We start from the raw sequence: 24248 nt of genomic DNA, 5'->3' as shown, positions 1-24248 counted from the left end.
AATGAAAATAAAAAAGTTCTTACAATATGTCATACATAACATACCAATAAATCGGTGTCAATGTTGTGATAAGGACATTAAAATAAAGTGAAGAACTGGTTTCGGGAAGTCATTTGGCAAATGGAGTTAGGTCTCATTCTGCTAACTGTATAACACATTAGTGGTGTGCCGTTTATACATGCTGTAGGTACATGCACAGTGCACATTTTAAGGCTATGCAGTAACCACAAAATTGTTGTATTCATAAAAAAAATACATGAAAAATATTTGACTAGATTTTTTTTTAACACGATGACAAACCCTATTCTAGCTCTAGTGTTTGTCAAACTCTGGTCTAGCTCATACGATAGGCTAAGAAGAATACCAAACGGAGTAGTTTTTAATAAACTTAATATTTTGTCTAAGTATACTTATATAATGTAGGTACGATTTTGATGTACAACCAAAGACAAGCCCGAAACAAAATTAGCAGAAACAGCACAGAGGTACTCTAAAGCTGCGACGATTGTTTACTTTAGATGCGTCTCTCACATCTCACTACTGATAGCGTAGCGCCAGCCTTTAGTAACGAGGCTGCGGCCGAACGCAACACTTACCTCCTTCAAACAATAATAATAATTAAAAAAACAATTGAAAAAAAATAACGAGTTCTTTTTTCAAATCAGTCCTTCAGTAACCGGGCTGCGGCCAGACGCAAACCTAACCTCCTTAAACTAATAAAAAAAAACAATTACAAAAAATAACCAGCCAGTTCCATTATTAAAACCCAAACCGTGTGATAGAAAATGAACGGATCAATAGGCAAAGGCGGCGGCGGTTGGCGGGCGGCAGTGGCCAAGCGGGTGCCGGCGGTGGGGTGGATGCCCCGGTACACCCGGCTGGATGCCACGGGAGACCTGGTCGCTGGACTGACCCTGGGGCTGACGCTGGTGCCGCAAGCGATAGCGTATGCCTCGCTGGCGGGGCTGCCTGTGCATGTTGGACTGTATTCGAGTTTTGTTGGTGAGTTGGTTTTTTTTTTCATCATGTTAGTATTTATAGTTAGGCAGCGTAGGGAAGGATAACTTGGCACTGGCTCCTGTCTTTTATCCGTTGCAAAGTTAGTGTTGTCGTACTATACTTTGCTTCGCCTTTAAAAGTTTCCTGTGGGAACTCCGGGATGAAAAGTACCATGAATGAAACATATTTAAAGCCTCTAGTTCAGACTATCATCTGTAATCTCAACCACCAATACCGACTCCTCATTCGACCTACCCTACATAAGTTGAGATTAAATTAAAGCTTCAATATGGAATCGCTGAGATGCTCTGAACCTAAGCCGATCGTATAGTAGTATTTCCGGTGGTGTAGTATTTCCCAGCTTTCAGAAGCTCAGTATAGTAGCAATCACCCGGATCTTTACTGTTTCAAGCTCATGAAGGGCAGTTCCTTTATTCCTCGCAGCTTAGTATTATATGCTCCTCTATTATCCTAATTTCACACATGGGTATCTGAGATTTCGTGTCAGTACCTACTATAAATAGGCACTTTTGTATCCAGTTATGTAATACAACTAATACATAAGATAGGTAAGTAATGCAAATGGCCATCTCCTTAAGTACATTCGCTAATAAACAGGTCATAACGTGACACTTGTACTTTACTTACTTTAAGAATTGAATGCAGTAGATATGAATATGAAAATGTTAACACACTTTGCAGAGTGCAACAGTGCTAAAAGCTTTAAATTTATTTATTAAGTTGTGATAAGCTTCAATTATAAAATGTCATTCGTGTGCTTAGGAGTACCTAAGTAAATGTTAATATTACTAGGTACTTACTAAGTTTTAGTATAAATAAACATGATATTAAGATAAAATCGCTAAGAATAACTTGATTTTACTTGATGTTCTCACCTTCTAGGTACTAATTAGGAATAATGTGTTTTATAAGACTTAGGGTACGTAAGGTAGATACTATAGGTACATATGTAGGTACTAGGTACCTAACTACACAAAAATTGTACAAGTCATCCATCAACACATAAGTTTAATCTACCTACAAATCGGCTATTTCCACACAGGAACACTAGTCTACGTGTTATTCGGAACAGTGAAAGAGGTGTCCATTGGACCCACCTCTCTGATGGCGTTGCTGACGCTACAAGTGTGCCGCGGGCTGCCTCTGGAGTACGTGACGTTGCTGACCCTACTGTCCGGGGTAGTTGTTTCTGTGATGGGGTTGTTGCAAATGGGTGAGTGATTTTATAATAATTATACTTATCAACATCATCAGCCAATAGCCATCCACTGCTGAATGTTAATTCATTCGCTGCTGGACGCAGGCCTCTTCTAAGGTTCATCACAACACTCGTCTTCCACGCTCTTCATCCAACAATTTCTGCTCTTAAGTCCGGCATACTATAGTCTGACGAAGCTTTAAATGGTGTTTGAGAACTCGTTTACGCCATGGTTATTATCAGTCGATAGGTATACCAGCCCACTGTCAAGCCTTCAGCTTGTGATTTTTTTATCATAAAAAAACTTTAAACTATACTTCCATATAGCATCTCCGCAAGGTATTTCAGATGTCCCACCCAACCACCATGGGCAAGCAAATTAGTTTTCTTAAATCACATCTATAGCTAAAGCAACATAACTACCTATTATTAGGTATTTCCTTTGCACTAGCTCTTAAATAACCCCCCCAAATTCCATCCACAGGCTTCCTAGTAGAACTCATATCGCCATCAGTGACGTCTGGCTTCACCTCCGGGACAGCAGTCATCGTGATGGCTGCCCAGGTGAAGGGGCTTCTCGGCCTCTCCTTCTCGGCCGAGTCTATACCCGAGAATGTCCAGCTGATCGCGGCTAATGTCAGTGATATTAGACTCGGGGATTGCGTGCTCAGTGCTGTCTGCTGCACTGTGTTGCTGTCTTTGAGGGTGAGTTTTGAAAGGAGTGTCTTTTGTTTTTAAGCGTAACTGAAAAACTGGATGGTAATTTGGGGCTCAAACTTGTGTGTCTGTTGATCAGTCTATGTGTCACGATCAAGTTTGCGGTAGATAGGTTCACTTAAAGCATCGCGGCGTTATAAAATTCCATCTTGTATAAATTGAAATTATTTAGGTAGTTGCCTTGTTGTTCACTGTTTTTATAAGTGGTACAAAAATATAATGTCGGTGAGGGTAACACAAGGACTTATCCTATCTCCAGCATTATTCTTTGTATACTTATTTAGGATGCTCTGATTTAAGTCATTGCGTATTACTTATTACTAAAATAGTCTTAAACTTCACCGCAACTTTCCCACGGGCATTCCTCAATAAAAAATAAAAGATTAGATTCCACTGGCGCATTCATGAAACAGTTCAATATTCTATGTCAACTTGTTTGATAAGTAGGTAAACAAGGAAAATACCAGTAAAGTAGTAAGTACCATAAGTTTGATAAAGTCTATAAGAAAACATGCCTACTTTAATGCGCATTGGATGCCCCGCCCACCTAAATACATAACATGGCGTCAACATACACGCCTCCAACCTATGTAGGTAGGTACTCCCCTGGGTGGTAGGCAGAAGTGCATTGCTGCACCTACTTTTAGCTATTTTTTTGTTTGGTCTCAATATAGCTAATAGTTGGTGGGCGAATTGGCATAATATCTGTAATTCACAATAAAAGAAGGACTTAAAAGCAGGGACAGATTGGCTAAGTCATGGTCATCCTTTTGCCATAATGAAAATCAAAGATGGCTTTGAATAAAATCTTGTTAACAAAGCGATTTCAATGCACCTCGTATCTTTTCCGCGTCAAGAGCAAATATAATCGTATGCGGTATCTGTGAGTATATTGCCACTGCAAATACGGCATTAAATTATCTCCGCGGGATGAAATATGGCAAATAAATTACTGCTATCAATGCGATATGCCAAAACCCTCCTCCAACAATTAAATATAACTACTTAATATAATTAAATTATAGGTGTTTATTACAGCTCTCATAATTAACTACGTTCTTTTGAGATTTTTTGTTATAACGCTAGCAGATAAAGATATTAAATTAAAATGGCGGACGGACTCATGCTATCTCACTCTAGTCGTAGGCCAGTCAATAATCTTTCATCACATTTTCACATCCTTTTAGCCCTACTGACATTAAATTACCGTGAAGGGTAAAGACCGTATTCATTGATAATAATTCATTGGACCATGAAAACTTTTCAGTTATTTTATAAACTACCTACACTTCATAATTTTCACTGTACTGACGTACTGACTATATTTTGTATATTACAGAAACTGAAGGATGTCAAAACGAAGTCTGCCAAGCTGCAGAGCATTTTATGGCTTATATCTATAAGCAGAAACGCTATAGTTGTGTGTGCTGCGTCGGTCTTCGCCTTCATAGTCCACAACCCTGTGGATCCTTGGTTCAAGCTCTCTGGTATGTTTTCTTTATGTAATACATATAAACTCTAAACTATATCCGCCAGTAACTATTGTAGGTTTTATGTAGAACAATATATGGTCAAATGCGCTTTAAATTCATGCATTCTAATTCTTACATTTTACCAAACCATTTTTAACTTCAGAGTGTTGTTAAGATGTATTATTTAAGTGGCTTGTAAAGGAAGGCATTTGCAATCGATTGAACCATATTATGCGCATTTATTCTTACAGATAACTTAATTCATTAGCTATTGAGTTAAGTCATGCCAAAATTAAGGTCATCATTCCCATTACCATATTCTTCTATTAAGAGCTAAATCCATAACATTCCTCCTATCCCCCCAGGTCGCGTATCAGCCGGCCTCCCCTCCCTCTCCATCCCCGCCTTCAGCGTGTTGAACCCCGACGGCAGCGTGACGGGAACCTCCGCCATGCTGCACGAGCTGGGAGCCGCCGTGCTGGTGCTGCCGGTTGTCATGGTGCTGGCGAATATCGCTATTGCTAAGGCTTTCAGTAAGTACCAATCCGTAAGAACGAAGTCATAAAAGTGTTAACCTCATAAGCTCAAGAGACAAGACATCTGCTGAAGCTTATCTTGAGTGAGACATAAAATGTATGAAGTTACGAAGAAGCTGTATAATCTAGTACTAGTAAGTACTGTCGGTGCGTTTAATGCAGCGAGATGGAACGTGCGGTTAGTGCAGCAGTGCTCCGAGATTTTGGATGTTGTTTAGTAAGATGGAGCCTTCTGTATAGGTAATAAGAAAAATAAATTCACGTATAAGTTTATTATGAATTACCTAACCCATCACCATCTCCAACAGCCGGCGGCCGCCAAGTGGAAGCCTCACAAGAGATGCTAACCCTCGGGCTGTGCAACGTCCTGGGCTCGTTCGTGGGCGCGATGCCGACGTGTGGCGCGTTCACCCGCTCCGCCGTGTCGCACAGCAGCGGCGTGCGCACCCCCGCCGCCGGGATCTATTCAGGTAGGTAACTAATAACTTGCATAGGAGCGCGGTGGGTGGGAAAAATATAAGGAGGCTCTTGCCGCAGCAACATTATGTTAGATACCTGTCTATATATTAACTGGGGATCCTAACATAGGGAATAGTTTATTAAATTCCTCCGTAATCAATGTGCCTAGCTGTACTACAAGCTGTCTGTACATTATTATGTATTTCTAGTAGAATGATATATGGTAGAAATTTTCTACCATATATTATTCTACGTGATTGTGCGCTAACGCACCACGACGGCGCAACCAACCTTAAAAGAACAAGCGAGAGAGAGTCATATTGGACTTTTCCTTGATTCTATTACTCGGTACGAAATATAATACTGTGCTTTCCTCTTGGTATGATGATGGGTTTCACACTGCTCTTTGAAGCCCTTTAGGCATGTAAATAATATGTATAACTACCTAAATAACCTAATGTGGATTCTGTGTGAAATTACAGCCATGATAGTGCTGGTGGCGCTGAGCTTCATGACGGAGTACTTCTACTTCATCCCGAAGGCGTGCCTCTCGTCTGTCCTCATCTGCGCCGTCATGTTCATGGTGAGTACCTTATACAGGGTGTTATAGAAATGGTTAACCTATAGCAATGTCACACCGAACAAAGTTTGCTCTTAAAAAAAAATTGGAAATCTATTCCATAACCTATGTAACATAGCCCTGGCTCCGGCTCTGGTATTTGTCACCAACCAGACCGATATAAATGCCTTGATTGCTGACTCTGAAGTACAGTCTGTGGCAAAGAATCCTGACTCTTCACCCTTTTGGTACCCTTTTAGGTAGCATAATTAAGGGAAGGGAGGGGAGAGACAGACGAAACATCCTCATAAAATCGTATCATTCCCCTTACAGATAGACTTCGCGATCTTCCGCCGTCTCTGGCGCTCCAGCAAGCAGGAGTTCTTCATCCTGCTGCTCACCTTCTCCTCCAGTGTCCTGCTTAGCGTGGAGCTGTCTGTACTGGGCGGGGCCGTGGCGAGTGTCGCCGCTTTACTGAGGGGAGTTGCGCGGCCGCCGGTGGAGGTTACTACGTTAAAGGTAAGAAAGAAATCGTGACGTTGTTTTTCCAGTGACGAAAACGTGACGGTTGAAGCTTCTGTAGCGCGTATAAAAACAAGATAAGTACTTATGTATGTAACGTCGAACGATAACCTAAGACGTTGCTGCTCCAGTAACAAAGACGCGAGAGCGCCTGTTGAAGCAAATTGGTGCGATGCTATCTATCACCCTTTCTGACTCCAATAGAACATCTGGGAGTAGTAGAGGTAGTTATCAGATTAGGTAAGTGCTGGACAGCATCAGAGCAATCTGTCATGTTTTGTTTTATGAGTAGGTAACTTACCTATGGTAAGTATTTACCTATTATTTTATATCTATTACCTATACCGATACCGTACGCTTAATAAACAATGTTTATCTCCCCAGATCCCCGGCGGCATCATCGGCACCCGAGTCCGTCCGACCCTGGCGCTAGTCTACATGAACATGACCCACGTGCTGAGCGCAGTGCCGCGCGCGTCGCCCGTGTTCCTCGACCTGTCGCGGGTCACGCTGCTGGACCACGCCGCCACCGAGGTAAGCTCTATACAGGGTGTTGCACGACACCACCGGGTATATACGTTATATGTTATAAAAAGGGTGATTGTAGTGTTCACTATTAAACTGATATAAACAGACACGTAACCGAGATATCGGCGCGCAACAATCGCACACGTCTTTCCTCCACCGCGGCCGGTAGGCGACTGCCCCCCGCGCCCCGCGACATGCGTGTGCGATTCTCGAGACGACAGAATGGTCATACACAGATGTAAACACTACAGTGATAAACTATAATTACCGCATAGGTCACCAAACCTAACTTTCAGCTACACTGTTTAACATCATGTACATGTTCGTTGGTTTCTATACACTACTCCGCAATAAGAAAGAAAGGAGCAGTCAGATTTTGCGTTAGTCTTTGAATGCCCAGCGTTCACCGGATGCAGGTATAGGTAGGTATGTAAGAAACGCACATCAAGGAGGCTCCTTAGTATTAGCATTATAGCATAATAGTATATTGTATTAGGTAAGTACCTATATTATTATGTTTACGCAAAAGAAAAACCTAATATCAGTCTATTTCTTCAATCCACAGGCACTAGAGCGTCTACAAAAGAAGATGAGCGACAACGGGCAAAAACTCATCATTTACAACGCGACACCAGAAATCCTGCCCCAACTGGAAGCAGGGTCCGGAACCCCGGAACAATCACTCGACATCCATAGACTAAGAGCTAGAACAGAGCTGGAAGCCCTGACTGACTCTGAAGCTACGGAGAATGTTGCTCTGCTAACTGGAGAATTGGAGAAAGATATTGAGAAACAGGAAGCGTAGGGCTGTTTGCCAAGGAGTGGTATTCAGAATTCAGAGTATGATGAGAATGAGAAAGTTACTTAAGTATACCGTTGTAGATTTATACCGTATGCGTGAGAGTTCAAATGTTGTTAGTAAGAGGTGTAGGCAGGGGAATTAATAATATAATGATAATACTTAACAACAATGAATGGAAAAATAATATAAATATTATTAACGATAACTCTTTGTGGGTAGGTATAGGTATATATACTCGTATACCTAATTAGTATATATCCATAATTTATTGAATCCCAGATTTTTACAAAGTGATTTTAGCTAAGTACTTTAGATGTGATATAAAGAAAGTATTAGAAATGGGTCTCCTGTTGATATATTACTTTATAGTTTAGCTTCAGCAATAAAAATAGATTATAAATATGATATAATGTAATGTTATGTAGGATAAGTATATAGGTGATGCAGGATGTTTGACTCATTTACATCTATTGTGAGGGGAAAAAAGTACCTAGATTATACTTAGGCTACTTTTTTAAAAGTTTGCGTACGTGCACAAAAGCAAGCAGGGCTGCTGATGCTGATGATGATGAATATTATTATTAATATCAAATAGAATGTGGGAACATCTCACTAGCACTAGATTTATGATTCTTTCGGATAACTAATAAACGTTTTATGTTTTATTTCTTTCACATTTAGTGCCAATTTCTCCATAGTCGGTTATCTAACCCACCAGGGATTGGTTATAAATGATACGTCATCTCCATATACAATTCTTGACAGATGTGTCAAAAGTCAACCACTAATACCTGGTTATGCTCTAACCGACTATGGAGAATTTGGCACTTAAGATGGTTAACGACATGTTATTGTGCTTAATGATCTTCTATTTAATAAAGGTGTACGATAGGCCTGAACCTGTAACCTCATTATGGAAGATTAGTTTGCGTAGGTAAGTATTTAAAATGTAAATGATGGTTGTTTGTTAAAGTAGTTGGTATGTCTAGTCATTATTGTTCTGTAAGATAAAGATGAATGATACCTATAATTATACTATTTTAATTTTACTAGGGTTTTATTTAATTTCTCCCTAATTCCTTACTACATTTGACCAAATATTTTATCAAGATCTACTGCATAAATTATATTGATGGTGCCTAGTGCCTACACCTACGTTGAAGGTAGAGAGTTGCCTAGATATAAGCGTGAGTTGGCGACTGGACGAGTCAACACCATGATGCCGGTGATTATTAAAATAACAAAAACTAATTCATATAGTTAATCGCTACCACTCACATTTATTTGATGGCGATCGGCCACGGAAAGTTAATTTTTAATAACCTGTCTCAGTGCCATCTAGCGGTGAGTAGCATAAATAAAACATTTTAAAGTTTAGTAATCAGTAACAGGTTTTGTCTAATAGATGGCGCTAGTGGTAAATCTTTATTATTCTGAGAAACTGAGTAATGCTTTCTTACACTGCCAAAAAGTTAACACTTCTAAATGTGGCAACATTTAGTTTTTTCTTTTGACCGAATGAATAATAGTGTAGTGACCGAACAATTGCATCTTCATTCACTTTTCATTCCATTTCATTCATTCACTCGACCACCATCGACCGGTTCGCCCGTTAGCCCTTTTATTTTTTACAAAACAAAGGATTTTACTAAAAACCCACAAATGTTGACATAAAAGGGCTTTAGATTAAGTTTTAGTAGTATAAGGACATTGAATCGGGTTAGTCACGACCGTATATCATATATATTTCGTGTAGTTTCTCAGCGAGTCGTGGTTTATCGACCTAAGTTGAGTGAGTTGTATCGGTGGTGTTTATGTTTCCAAAAGTGGGTATCTTTTAGTGTTTGTTTTGCAAACATAGAAACCGAAGGTGCTCGCGGAAACCAGTACTACTGTATTCCAGTCAGTGGGTGTAGAAGTGTTGGTGTTATGTGGCGTGTGCTGTGATTATCACCATGAAGTGTTTGTGGGTGGTGCTGATGGTTGCGGCGGCGGCGGGGGCCGAGTCGGAGGGTTGGCTGAACAAGTTCGGGTCCAACCTGCGATCAGAGCTGGGGCAGGTGCTTGGGGCCACGGAGGTGCCGTACTTCGAGGCCGTGGTGAACGTGACCTATGTCTCCCGGAGCGAGTTTGACATGAGGGCCATGGGGCCGCTCTACAACTCCACGCCCGCCATCATTAACACCATCGCCAACAAGCAGGCGTACCCTGAAGGTAAGCAACGTCCTCCTACTTTACTTACTTGTTTCACTCTAGTTCAAGGAACTTATTGGTTTTAAGAAGTAGTCTGGACGTTGGAGTTCTTTTGTAAGTTAAAATGTAAATTAGGTTCTAAGTATGCAAGTAGCCTTAGTAGACAGGTAAAAGTAGTAGTTAAACAAACATCTGCCCTGTTAGGGATCAAAACCCTCGACATAGCAGTCAGGGCCACTAACCACTAGACCATCCAGGTCTCATTAATCCAGTGAATAAAAATTCATCATTTTTAAATGATTCATGACTAATAACCATTAAACCAAACTCAATCAGGTCAATAAATTATTCATTTTCATACCTAAACTCTAATCACAATCTTATGATAAAAATTTACACTCATTCTGCATCATAAACATACAAGTTACAGTGCAAAGCCCTTGCACATTTCTCTTAAACCATACCAACATCTGTGAGCTAATGAAGTCCACATCTATACATACAATGGGTGGTGCAGAACAATGGGCCTGGCCAGCCGTTGGACTGCGCTGACCCGAAACAATACATCATTATTACTTATACCACAAACATACTTACACCACAATGGTGGCATATTAGTAAAGTTAGGTTCTTTTCATTATTCTGCTATTTTACACTTATGATTTTGTAACAAGCATGCATAATATCATTCACATCATGGTATTGAATTAACTAAGCTTATGAACAAAGATCTTTAAAGCTGGTTTCCCATGTATCGGTTTTGAAGCTTTAAATGAGTGGACAACTTGGTCTAGAACTGGTCTAGAACTAGATTACCACAATTAATTTAAAAACTGCTCAAGTATTTATTTAATAAAGCCACAACCGAAGATTGAAATGTTGATTAACTCTAAGTTCAAGCCAACCCAATTTAACAGTGCCAATTTTTGAGTCAGACAGATAAATCTTCACTAAGCTACAGGAACTTATTATCCTATTAATGTCACAGTTTGCAGTTTCTTTTTTTATACATTAAAGCTATGCTATGCTATACATAGCAACACTACTAATTTTATATAGTATCTCACCAGACAACTTGACTACTTACAATAAGAGAATGTATATCAGTTCAGTGTGTTACTTGCTGTTCTCAATTCAAGGTCTAATGATGACTAATACTAAGCATGGCATAGGTACAGTTTCCCTTTCTCTCCAATTTAGACCTAAAGTAATTTTAGACTGGTGGAATGGTGGCTGGTATTTCAATTATTTATCAGTTTAGGTCAGTGTTCATTATATTTTCCTTAACCACAATGTGGATTCTTCGGACCATGAGTCATTTGAATATCAATTAGTTGAAAAGTAATAGCATGCATAAATTTATTATTTCCAATGGGCTAAGGGATGGCTTTCTTACTTAGCTATCTTCTTCTTCTTTAAAACTGTAACTGTAGAATGTGATTGACTCGAAATTATTTCCTAAATAAAGCTTTCAGTATTGTTCATAGACAGACTAATAATAAGCATGGTCACAAACCGTTTAAAAAGTTTATTAAATACGACATAGGTACGGAGGTAGGTATAAGGGCGAATATAAAAAGAGATGGTCTGATCTTGCGTTCTGCAAAACTTGTTGGTGACTCATAAAATCGGTTGGACAGTATAGGTATGTGTGCGTTTTTTACCGTTAAACTTTTATTATCATACAATCCCATGTAAACTGTACCTAATGAATAAATCATCCACAGGCACTCTGCGTCTGTTCTGTATGGACGCAAGGACTGTGATATTATATGACTGTGTTACAGGTTACGTCATGAAAAGGACATCTGATAAGGATTTCGGTATTCCTTTGTCTACGTCGAATCCTTTGTTCACATTCAGATATTTTTGTGATTGCGAAGCTCGGATTTTAATCTCACCACTCAATGCTAACTACAGACCTAGCTGGATTGCACCCTTCTTTTTCAATGCCTAGTAAAACTTTAGGTGAGCAGTCTTCCAGATATTTACTCCTGGTTGTTATGACACTTAGGAAATATTCATAGGGACAAAGTACCTACGTATTGTAAATATTTATCTATTCTCGTATCCACGGTTGAAGTTTTCATAACAGGGTTATTGTGAACGGCAGCGTTCCCACAAATCAATGAAACTCGATACGATACCAATACACGTCACTCTATGTACAATCTCATCCCACAGTACTGTGGCTTGTTTGGTTTAATTGCTCATCATCCAGTCATCCTTTGAACAATATTTATAATTACAAATTACACTATATTATCTAATTGATAACAATAGCGCAGATGACTCGAGCAATGACAACATCCTTTAAATACAAGATATAGTAAAAATATTTTACTGTATACCTGCGCTACATTTAAATCTACGCCTCTGATTCTTCTTTCTTGATTACATCGTATTATTCTATGTGGTCTCAAGCATGACCCAACTAAGGTCCATCCTGTCGCCTTCACAAACCGGATTGTCGGTCCATCTCATTGGCTTCCTGTCTAAAACGAACAGAAGCAAGATCTATGATACCAAGGGTATTATTATGGGACGACGAGCAGAGATACTTCAGTCATCGTTCCCTTGCGTATTCAATACAACTTGTGTAAAGTAGGCGTAAGATCCATACGAAGATTACTGTTATCTATTATGAAATGAATAATTTTCGAGATGATTGCTGATGCGTTGATTAGGCGGCATTGTGTGAGGCGGAGGCTGCCGGCTGCTTGCAGCAATCGCCATGTTTCATCAGCTGCGCCGGAGCTGACGAACTTTCACCCGCAGTCGTGCGATGGCGTCAAACTTGTCCTTTGAAATCACAGACTCATATTCAATACGATATTTCTTGGTCGTGGCGCAACAATAGATGCTCATAGCTAAGCTAACTATCTAGGACAGCGTAAGCTGATCGATCAATCCATCTTGGCAGCGGCTTTCAGCTTATTTTGTTCGCTGAAATAAATCTATCCTGGTTGTAAATTATTACTTTGTAACTTGTACAATATCTATCATCATCATCATCAGGTCCTGGGATCCCTAATCAGGGACATAGGGCTCGAAGTGTAGATTTCCACTCTGACCGGATAAATAAAATATCCTGCGTTGAAAACATCAGCTTTCTTTGTAGTTATAGTGATGCTATATTTATAATGATGTCCACGAATTTGAAACATCCGGCGAAGCAGCTCCTTAATATGGAATTCTCCAGCCCAGTTGGAGCCATGCCCTATTTGCGTGTACACAAGTTAACAGACCACACATCTGTGATGGGTGCAGCCATGTTTGTTCGTATGTTTGCCGAAGTAGGACCTTGCTCTGTGTCGGCCACTTTCTAATCTAGGCCAGTGGGTGTCTAGGCCAAGGCCACACACAAGCCAATTCGATGTTATTTATGAGATCATTAAATTAATTAGCTATCAATCGCTAAAATATATTATTAGCTGAATGCACTGTAATCATGAAGATTATAAATATTATATCCTAAGCTTCTTGGTTAGTGTGGGATCAAATGATCATATCAAAATAATTTCTAATGATTTGTGCCTCTCAAGGGTATTTTGTGAACATATTTTACTGCGTTATACGTTAAAGGAATATGTCTAAAACTTGCATGTCTCAGTATTTATTCTAAGCTCAACTTTTCTAATAATATCTTCTTCTTTTAAGATTCTTGGCACTTCATAGTTCCACAGCAGCGTGGGTGATTGACCCCAAAGACGAATAAGATAAACGAAGTTTTCCGCCCAGACCTCCAGCCTGCCATAAGTAATCTAGTCTTTATAGCTGTGGTAATAAAAGTGTTACAGGTCTTATGGACTTTTGGTGTAATTCTGTCACGTAGAGAGCTCTCTTTGTGAAGCTTAACTAGCTACTGAGAGCCGTAAATGCTCAACGAAAGTCGTCCGTCCAGCTACGATATACATCAAATTGTACTATGCCTTTGGCTTTTATTATCATAATTAGTAATTATGTGTGATCATGATCAAAGGTAATAATAATATATTTTAATTCCAACTGTAAACAATGCAATAGTAATTTCCCGATGGGTTTTTAAATGTTTTGTGTCACCATCATGCGTATCTTGTCTTCAAAAAGTCTCCCTAGACATAGAATTACACCACGGCGTTATCGTTATCATAACCGAAGCACCTTGATCTTGCACAGTCCTTGCCGAAGAGATATGGGCTCTGCTGACCTAGAAACTAAGATTGTTTTCAATAGACAGTGCAGTAAACAAGAGAGGTGCTATCTTGGCTTCCATATCCTCAGCTCATACACCAACGTTTAATGGTTTGTTTGGACGCCGGGTGGCGATGGACTCGACGAACGTGGCTCGCACTGCAGCCACAAATAAGTTAAACAGAGTATGAACACGTGTGTTTGATAATAAATAGCTGAAAATGGAAAGTGATAATTTGATGAAGCAGTGCAACTTTGCTTTAAGGAGCCAATTTGATCAACTGGTTGTCCTTATTATGTTTGTGTACCTTTTTAAGTTGTTTTGTTGGCACAGTACATACTGTTAGATTTGGGTGTAGAAAGTGAAAGCGACTCTGTATTTTTTTATTATAAAATAAACAATCACAATTTTACGTATTTTTTTAACGTTTAAAACCAATTAAATGACGAACCGAAAATACCAAGTAAAAATTGATTTACCAATTTAACACTTTCCCGCTAAACCGCTATACGTGTTTACATGCATTGTTTACTTTACGTGACTAGCTGCTGGTGTAGCGTGCATATGTTAGTGTGGGGTCATTGGTCGTCTGCTGTCTTATCTACTTCCGATCGACTCTGCCTCAATGAACTGTATCGACTGTCGACCTCCCAGATAGTAACATACTGTATATCTCCCATCTATAGTTGTACCATTAACATGCCTCTGGGTGTTGTATCTCCTTCTGAGAGCTAAGACCATAATAATATAGATAATCTACCTTTTCATCATCCATCGTATTTCAAATAACGGCTGCGAGCTTTTATCAGTATACTAGTTATCTCAACTGCTTGGAATCCAACAAATACCAAAGAGCTACATCAGCGTTTCATCCAATCCAATGCAGCCTGAATAGACAATGCGATGGTATCAGATTTTCATTGTCACGGTTGCTTTTCCCGGTTTACCTCAGCACCGACATTGTCAACTGTTAAAGTCATTGTGTTCAGGCGGGTTACTCTATACTGAGGAAAAACAAACGAACGAGAGCTGTCATGCAATGGGTATGTTTAATACAACGAGATAAGGTCGTGGCTCGCGCAGCCGCGCTCCAAAACTTAGTTTTTCGTCATATAGAGTGCTTATTTCCACGTCGACAACTATGTTCTGATGCTCAGTGTAATGTTGAATTTGTATGATGTTGAAGGCCATGCTCGTTTCAGTGTATGACCTGCACAGTATGTATTTGAATGTAATGTGCACTCAATATTAATATTAAGTAACTTGGTGGCAAGACTAATAGAGAAACACACGATAAATATGCCACTATCAAACCTGTCGAACATGGACTTATTAAACTCAATTTGATGCTGTCGAATATTTCTTTAACTACGGCTATGTACGTTAAAAATCGTGAAAGTAAAAAAAAACCATGAAAAAGATGGTGAATGGTTCATTTGACAGCGCTTAGGGTTGTTTCTATTTTGGTTCATGTTTTTGTGAGCGTCTCGTCGCTTCCTTGCCGGCTCTAGTTTCGGTGAAAGGTGTAGAGAAGAAAAAAACTAACAGTTCTGGTGAATGCATGAACGGTATTTGTGAACGTTCATTGTTTAAAATTTTACCGCTTATGAGTCCATTATTACTAAAACGCTGTAATTGTTAACGGAATTGCATAAATAATTCTCAAATAGCGTAATATGCTATATAGCGCGCCATCCATGCAACACTCATGTCATAATAACCACCCATTTTCGGGAAATTTGTTGAAATTAGGTAAAATTACGGTTTTCCACCAGGCGACCATAGAAGTAAAAGGGTCTTTGAATGTCGCCGATAAGTTATCGCTGGTGTAACAACAGTTAGCGTCTGTGATGCGCGGCACAACGTCACGATAAGGCCTTGCCCCGGCCCCCGCGCCGCGCCGCCCGCCCCCGCCTCGCCTGCTGATAACAACTGAACTGACCTGCTGCTAACTCATGCACGCCTAGTACTTTTTCAGGAGTTACATCGAGGAAAGCGATTTTCAGAGCGACGTCACTGCACGTCACTGACGTAATAACGTTGAAAATTATAATAGGTGTTGAAGTAAATGCGTTTTAGTTGATATAAAGTTGAAGTTTGTTCCAATTAAAACAGTTAAAATGATTAATTAAATATAGAATATTTTACCATAGCGTTTGGACGATTGCCAACTTTTAGCGCAGTAGGAAAATGAACTGAAAATTTTAAATTAAGCAACAGTATCACACCACATGGTTAGCTAACAGTGGTTATTATAATGGATCGGTCCAGTGCCGCTCGAGCGTCTGGCTTCCGAACAGCTGTGTTGATCAATGGAGCTCATTCATTACTACCGTTTACTGTAAATAAGTCGAGCAGTCTCGGTAATTGACCCCCGCGCCGCGTGAGACCACACTTTAGTGTTAGTAAACACGACATCTTCAGAGTTCTGCTCGCGTTTGTCATTATCGTTACACTGCTTGTCTGTTATCTAATTTCCGTCCGTCGCATTTTGTGATAGCGTCTCCGCTAATGGAAATGCGATAGCGATCTCTTTTTGTTTAGCGTGCAAGCTGACTTATTATTACGATAGTTTCATTGTTTGTCTGAAAATAAAGCAATAGGTACTTTCCTAATGGTGAAGCGGAAAATATCTTGGCAATTTTCGGTATGGCTCGAAAAGTTCCCCCACAAAAGGCACAGAAAGGCTGGCCCAGTCCGATCTGGGTCGCACCTGCACTGCGGGATCACTTGACCCGCCTGTGACCCGCTCACACAGTGTACTGCATCATGGGTCATGGGACCACCATGATGTATTGTGTGGACGAGTTATGGATCAGGGAGAATCGCATAAAGTTAAGCGATGTAGAATAGTGCAGACATATAGAGCACTACAGTAAGAGGTGGTCTTATAGTTTTTAGTACATTTTATCAGAGTTTTAATAAAGATTTTTTTTTATCTTGTCTTGTTATTACACAATCCAAATACGAGTAGTTAGGCCAACCAGAGATGAAATGCTTCTCCCAATTCCACTGATCTCATATTATTAGTAGTCATGGCTAGAGGCGCCAAATATCGATTATAGTGCACAAAAAATAGGCATGCCCTCAATCCCTGTTTAATCAGGGATAAAGTATTGGTGATAATAATGTGTATTTCACACCTTAATCAATGTTATACTAGAAAGGCCATTTTCATACAATTTAATTCCAGTATTCCCATTGCTCCGTATAGCAACTGGAGCGTTCGCCCCATCAGCTCTGCGCAGGGACGGTGTTAACTCGTCGCCGGCCCAGAGGGAGCACTCTATACTGACGAAAAACGAACGAACGAGAGCTGTCGTTGAATCGGCACGTTTATTACAACGAGATGGAGTATAGAGTGACCCCCCAGCTAGGGGACTGAGGTCGAATCAATTGCCACTAATAGCGCGGAGCTGGTGGCAAATTGCTTACCGACCGCCTTTTGCGTAGGCTTTTGAGCACGATGCAATTTGAGCTGCATAGACTGAATGTTTTTGAATCCTGTGGAATGAGAATCTTAGGATATGTACCTCTATCAGATAGGATTTTATGATCGATACTAGTTTTTGACGTTAGCTGCTAGCACCAATCAATTCATAGAGATTGCAGGGGCCAGGTTTGTCTGTAAACATATACTTAGGTATTAGTGACTTCTGATCTAGACAAATGGCATTTGAGGAGTTGGTTAAACTAATCCTAATCCTAATCCTAACTAATATTATAAATGCGAAAGTAACTGTGTCTGTCTGTCTGTCTGTCTGTCTGTTACTCTTTCACGCCAAAACTACTGAACGGATTTGAATGAAATTTGGTATACATACGGTCTAGACCCTGGGAAAGAACATAGGCTACTTTTTATCCCGGAATTCCCACGGGAAAACTTTTTAAGGCGAAGCGAAGCGCGCGGGAACAGCTAGTGTTATAATAAAATGGAGGGAGGATGCGTAATAAAAGCATTATAACAGTACTTACTGCTATCTTGAAGCGGCATAACATAATACGTATAGTTAAACTAATTTGCAATGTTCGTAAACCGTCAACCCTGTTGTTTAATAATAATACTGTCCGCTATTTATGATTATGGCTATTAGAGCATGCATAATAATAATAATTTTCATCATTTTATAATCTTTCTGCAAATTAGCACGTGATAATTACAATTAAAATTACAATCTCACTATTAACTTTTTAATCCTTTTCGATACTAGATAATATCATAGGTATATTAGGTATCTGTTGTTATAAAATAATAAAGTTTTACAAGCGAAGAAGAGTATCCTCAGTAATTTTCTTAAATATTAATTTCGTGTTCCATATTCAAAACAAACATTGATTACAAAACTTTGTTCACTACTATAAATAATTATCCGCTCTCCATAGCAAACAGTTACACTTACGCAATGTAAAGTTTACTATTTTATTTATCTCATCCAGAATTTTCAGTAGCAAGCCCGAGTTTGTTTACACAAATCTTCCTTTTGATGCCTGCCAAATGGACCAACTCATAATACTTGGCTCATTTGCTTTACGATCTCATAACACAACAAAGTATTAAACATGAAGAACCGTTAGACCAACTGGCTTGTATAGTTCACACACTCACTTTAGCGTTTGGCCTTTTGCGAAATGTCTTGCAAATTATTTTAATCACTTATCTTGGCTGCATAATCTTTGCAACTCTAAACCCGCAGCTTTGCCAACTTTTTAATGAGTTTGTTGTTTTATTATATTAAATATGAATGAAAATTATATTGTAGATCTATGTAATAATGAAAATAACGAATACCATCATACAGTAAATCTGATACCAGCATCGCAGATCCCACTACGCAGTATCCTTGAGTATTGCGATAGCAATAAAATTATCATCGTACTGTTTTGTTCTAACGTCCAGGAAACCACTAAGGTCGAGTTTCTTATTCATCCCAATACGCACTATCTCTACCATCCACAAGAAAGCCCTAAATCTTGCCACGGCATTTACGATCCTACATCGTTTATGGGGCATGGTTTCCCTGCAGCGGGCACGCTGCGACGCCAGCTGCTGGGGGCCACTCTATATGACGAAAAACCAAGTTTCGGAGCGCGCCACGACTTTATCTCCTTGTATTAAACGTGCCGATTGCACGGCAGTTCCCGTTCGTTCGTGTTAGTCAGTATAGAGTGACCCTCCTGTATCTGGGTCACAGTTGCACAACAGTGCGGGCGACCCGGTCCCGACCCGGCTCTGGCTTTCTTCTTTATTACACACCGCGATATGCTGACTACTGCTGACTACTGCTGACTGATGTAGGAGACTGTCTGACGACTTGCTTGTTACAAAGAGGACTACTGAAACTCATATGAGGTTATAATAATTATAGGGTGGTATAGTTAAATGAGGATGGATAGTGTGATGGCGATCTTTGGGGGAGGCCACTTTCCAGCAGTAGATGTTTGTTGGCGAATGGCGTAGAAGCCGAAGAATTTCCAGAAGTTCTGATCTGACCTTTGGTTTACGTAAAAAGTTTCGCGTTTATGAAACATAAGAGAGCAAAATCAACGTCGATATTCAACGTCGGGTTTACTTTTCCGTATTTTTGTTATTACCAAGTTATGAGTAAGTAATAAGTACTTTTAAAATGTGCCCATTTCTGCATTTTTTTTTAACTACTCTCTGTTTCTGCCCGGTGGTATACTTCCCATGTACCGTGCGTGCGCTGTTTCAGTTTAGGGGATTTGAAACACTCGTACCTACATCGTACATCAAAGGCAACTCGTAAAGTCCAAACTAAGCGTTTCTAGTTCATTGGGTTAGTGTTTGGCTATGTTTGGATTAGAAACTGTTTTATACTCTGTCGGGGTTATAAGTTGGTTACTGAATTTGGAAAAAATCAAATGTGTGTGTTTACCTATTATTAATTCATTTTTTTTTAACTAAAACGCTTCCAGTACACTGGCGCCTAAACGTGGTTAAAAATAAGTTTGGTTCCGTTCTACTCCTGTAGTAGGTAGTTGTGCATGTTGGTGTGTTGTTTTTTTTTTATGTTAAAACGCTTATTCTATGGTTTTGATTTTTTAAACAGCTAATGTGTACATGGTTGCAAATTTAAGAATTACTTATATTTATTTGTTTTAACTTGTGACATTCTATCCATTGTAATTTTATTTTATGTACAGTTAACAAAAAAAAAAAAAAGTTGTAATTATTTTTTTAATTTTATCATTGACATCATAAAAGTTCAATTAAATTCATTATTATAAGGCTGCGTACACATTAGTTGTTGATGACATTTTTTTTTTTTATTTTACTTTTTCAGTTGCAATTTTTTTTATGATATTTATTTTATACAATTTTTTTGTTTTTTTGGCATTGGTAATAATTGGCAAAACCAAGCGTTCTTTATTTTAATCAAACAATTGTAACAGAACGGAGTATAATTGACAATTATTATTACTATTAATCACTATTATTTTACTATTATTACCTTTTACACTGTTCACCATTTACTCTTATTGTCGAGGTTTTCCCGGTTAACTTTAAGAAAGCTACTTCGCATTATAACCACCTAACTAATTTTCATTACATAATGTACACCATCAAGTTTCTTTCATTGCAAAAGTCGGAACTCGAGTATGAGGTTGCTATCAGAGGCACAACGCCTTGTTCGAAGGTGGCTGACCTCAGGAAACAAATAGTAAAACTTGTGTCGGAGTATCCTTCCGAGGAGGTTTTGGAGTCTCCATTTGATGTTGTAGAGGATTTGACGGGTTGCTTAGAGGTTTTAGGTAAAGTAGAAAAAATTCTCCAAGAACCGCAACCGGATATTGCTGTAGTTAAACGGGCAGAAAATTTGTTAAACCATCTGTATCATAGACTTCATCGTATTGCTCCTACGGAGGAGAGTAAAGTACAGTATGATGAAACTCTGTCTCTTTATAAAAACTTCGTGGGACAATTTAGATCGTTCTTGGAAAAAGGCGTCGACACACTTTCAATGTGTTCCTCATCTCAGGAAACTGCTTCAGATCAACTAGGAACTCCTGTAATTAATGTTACCTGCGATCGTAGTAGTATTTTGGATCTAGGCAAGATTAAATTCGATGGCGATACCTGCGTACGTGCTTTTATTGAGCGCGTCTCTGAATACTGCAGTGCCAGAAATATATCGGATGCAAGGCTACTGTCGTTTGGAACGGAGATTTTTACAGGCAATGCTCTACACTGGTTTAGGAGCGTAAGGGATCAAGTGTCATCTTGGGATGAACTCAAAGCTCTGCTCAGACAAGACTTTGATACATTGGATTTCGATTACCGCCTTTTAGCAGAAATCCGAGCAAGAACTCAAGGAGAATCAGAAAATATTACCATATATTTATCTATCATTTCCGGTATGTTCTCAAGGTTATCCAAATCATTGCCGGAGGAAGATAAACTTGAAATAATATTGCACAACATTCGCCCTTGTTACGCGAGTACATTGGCTTCCTCAACAGAAATAAAATCGATTGACCAGTTACGGACACTTTGTCGGAATTACGAGACATTTCAATGTCGCCTTAATAATTTCCGCGAACCTACTGGGGTGACACGAGAAACCTTAGCTCCAGAATTTGCCTATACGAGTTCCTCAAACAAAAAAACAAACTATAATACTAATAATCACTTCAAATCGGGCACTTACAATGATAATAACAAAAACTACGGGTACAGGAACTACAATAATAATAATAACGTGCAAAATGCTAACAAAACCAGTAATAATACCTTAAATAAATCCAATATCCAGGAATATGTACATGCAATAGATGAGAAAAAGCCCTTATTTTGTCCCAGGTGTCGTGAAAACACACACAATCTCCGCCAATGCAGAAATCCAGATAGGTCTATTATTTGCTTTAAATGTGGCCACAAAGGTGTCAAGTATCCGGATTGTCCTGAATGTCAGGCAGCTACAAACAATCCGTCTAACTCAAAAAACTAGTTTCCCAGAATTGTGATGCAAAATTTGATGCCAATGAGTGGAATTCTTGGCTCAATTTTGTTAGAAGTTTTTTTCACTGCTATAGGGTCTCCACAATTCTGGATTCTAAACCCCTTAATGATAACAGACCCTACGTTTCTGTTAAGATCAACGATATAGAGGCTTGTGGACTTTTAGATTCCGGCTCTGCAGTAACCTTACTAGGTAAAAATAGTCACAAACTTTTACTAGATCACGGATTGAAGTTAATTGTCGATGAATGCATTACTATTACTGCTGCTGGGGGACAGTCTATAAAAAGCATAGGATTCATAAATTTACCAATCCAGTTTGAAAACGAGTTTCACATAATTAAAACTCATGTGATACCGGATGTAGATACCTCATTTATTTTAGGCATTGACTTCTGGCGAGCTTTTAAAATCTGCCCCAAGTATTTAGGTAGCATTACCCTTTCTGAGACTTCTTTGGCTGAAATTAAAGCCAATACACCCGAGGTTTGCCTCCAATCTTACAATAACTTAGATGAAGCACAAAAGTTGATTGCTGATAACATAGTGCAACAATTCAAAGACATTTCAATAGAGGTCAAAGGCCTGGGTAGAACTAGTTTGATAACTCATCATATCGATACGGGTGACGCACAACCTTTACGGCAGCGTTACTATCGAATGTCACCAGAAAAACAGCGCATATTACAGGAGCAGGTTGACGAGATGCTGGAACTGGATGTGGTTGATAGATGTGAGAGCGCTTGGTCATCCCCAGTTCTAATCGTGTACAAAAGTAACGGTCAGCCCCGATTCTGCCTAGACAGCCGAAAGCTTAATTCCGTCACTAAGCGTGACGCTTATAATTTGCCGTATGTGTCAGAAATTTTAGATAATTTACGTGACGCTAAATTTCTTAGTAGTGTCGACCTGTCAAAAGCATTCTGGCAGATTCCTATTGCGCCTGAGGATCAGGAAAAGACTGCTTTTTATGTTCCCGGCCGTGGCACGCTCAAATTTAAGACCACAGCGTTCGGACTCACAAATGCCCCGGCAACTCAGCAGCGTCTTGTAGATATGTTGTTCGGTGATTTTGACCTTAAAACATTTGCTTACTTGGATGATATTATTGTCGTAAGCAGCTCATTTGAGGAGCACGTGTCTCTATTATTACGCGTACTCGAGAAGCTGAAACACGCAAATTTAACCGTTAACTTAGAAAAATGCAAATTTTTCCGTAGCCAGTTAAAGTATTTGGGATATGTGGTTGACGAACATGGTTTAAGGACTGACCCAAGTAAGGTAGAGGCAATCCTCAACTATCCGACCCCTACCAGTCGGAAGGATTTGAAACGCTTCTTGGGCACAGCTACGTGGTACCGACGGTTTGTACCCAATTTTAGTACTGTTGCGGGTCCATTAAACAAACTGACGTCTAACAAAAAGAACGCACCACCATTTAAGTGGACACCCGAAGCGGACGCCTCTTTTAACAAATTAAAGGAGTGTTTAGTCTCTGCTCCGGTGTTATCATGCCCTAATTATGATTTACCATTCGAGGTCCACACAGACGCAAGCGATTACGGCGTCGGCGCGATGTTAACACAGACTGTGGACGGTAAAGAACATCCAATTGCGTACATGAGCCGCTCACTGACCGGTGCTGAGAAAAATTATAGTATCACCGAGAGGGAAACCCTTGCAGTTATTACTGCCCTCGAGCACTGGCGGTGCTACTTGGAGAACGGCCAGATCTTTACTGTCTATACAGACCACTCCGCGCTTAAATGGTTTTTGTCACTAACCAATCCCACTGGTAGGCTGGCTCGGTGGGGAGTTAGGCTATCTTCATTTAATTTCGAAATGAAACATAGGCGTGGGGTCGATAATGTTATACCGGATGCACTTTCCAGGGCAGTACCTTGTGCTGCGGTATCTTCCAACTCTCACTTGGACACTAAAGATACATGGTACTTAAAACTATATCATGGCTGCCTCAAGTCTCCTGGTCAATTCCCAAATCTCATTATTAAAGATAATTCTTTGTATAGGCGATCAAAGACCGTTGCAACTCTGACAAATGAGTTTTCCTGGAAATTAGTAGTTCCTCA

At 39.6% G+C, this 24248-nt stretch overlaps 2 protein-coding genes across 2 annotated transcripts in view; both read left to right on the top strand.

Annotated features, from left to right (window-relative positions):
• The first annotated feature begins 683 nt into the window (after positions 1-683).
• Positions 684-7988, top strand: LOC105390280 (sodium-independent sulfate anion transporter). The gene is made up of 10 exons (XM_048626734.1): positions 684-1002; positions 2063-2233; positions 2703-2923; positions 4275-4422; positions 4773-4940; positions 5252-5413; positions 5885-5985; positions 6295-6480; positions 6868-7017; positions 7577-7988. Exons 1-10 carry the CDS (start codon positions 786-788, stop codon positions 7814-7816), a joined length of 1764 nt encoding a protein of 587 aa, XP_048482691.1. The 5' UTR covers positions 684-785; the 3' UTR covers positions 7817-7988.
• Positions 7989-9608: 1620 nt separating this feature from the next.
• The window catches only part of LOC105390290 (prominin-like protein), a 55624-nt gene continuing 40984 nt past the window's right edge, over positions 9609-24248 (top strand). Inside the window, exon 1 of the mRNA XM_048626843.1 lies at positions 9609-10027. Coding sequence (XP_048482800.1) covers positions 9769-10027 — 259 coding nt within the window. The 5' untranslated portion in view covers positions 9609-9768. The remainder of the gene's footprint in view (positions 10028-24248) is intronic.

Source organism: Plutella xylostella, chromosome 17 (assembly GCF_932276165.1).
Source record: "Plutella xylostella chromosome 17, ilPluXylo3.1, whole genome shotgun sequence".
Taxonomy (NCBI): domain Eukaryota; kingdom Metazoa; phylum Arthropoda; class Insecta; order Lepidoptera; family Plutellidae; genus Plutella; species Plutella xylostella.
This window is presented reverse-complemented; position numbering and strand designations above follow the sequence as displayed.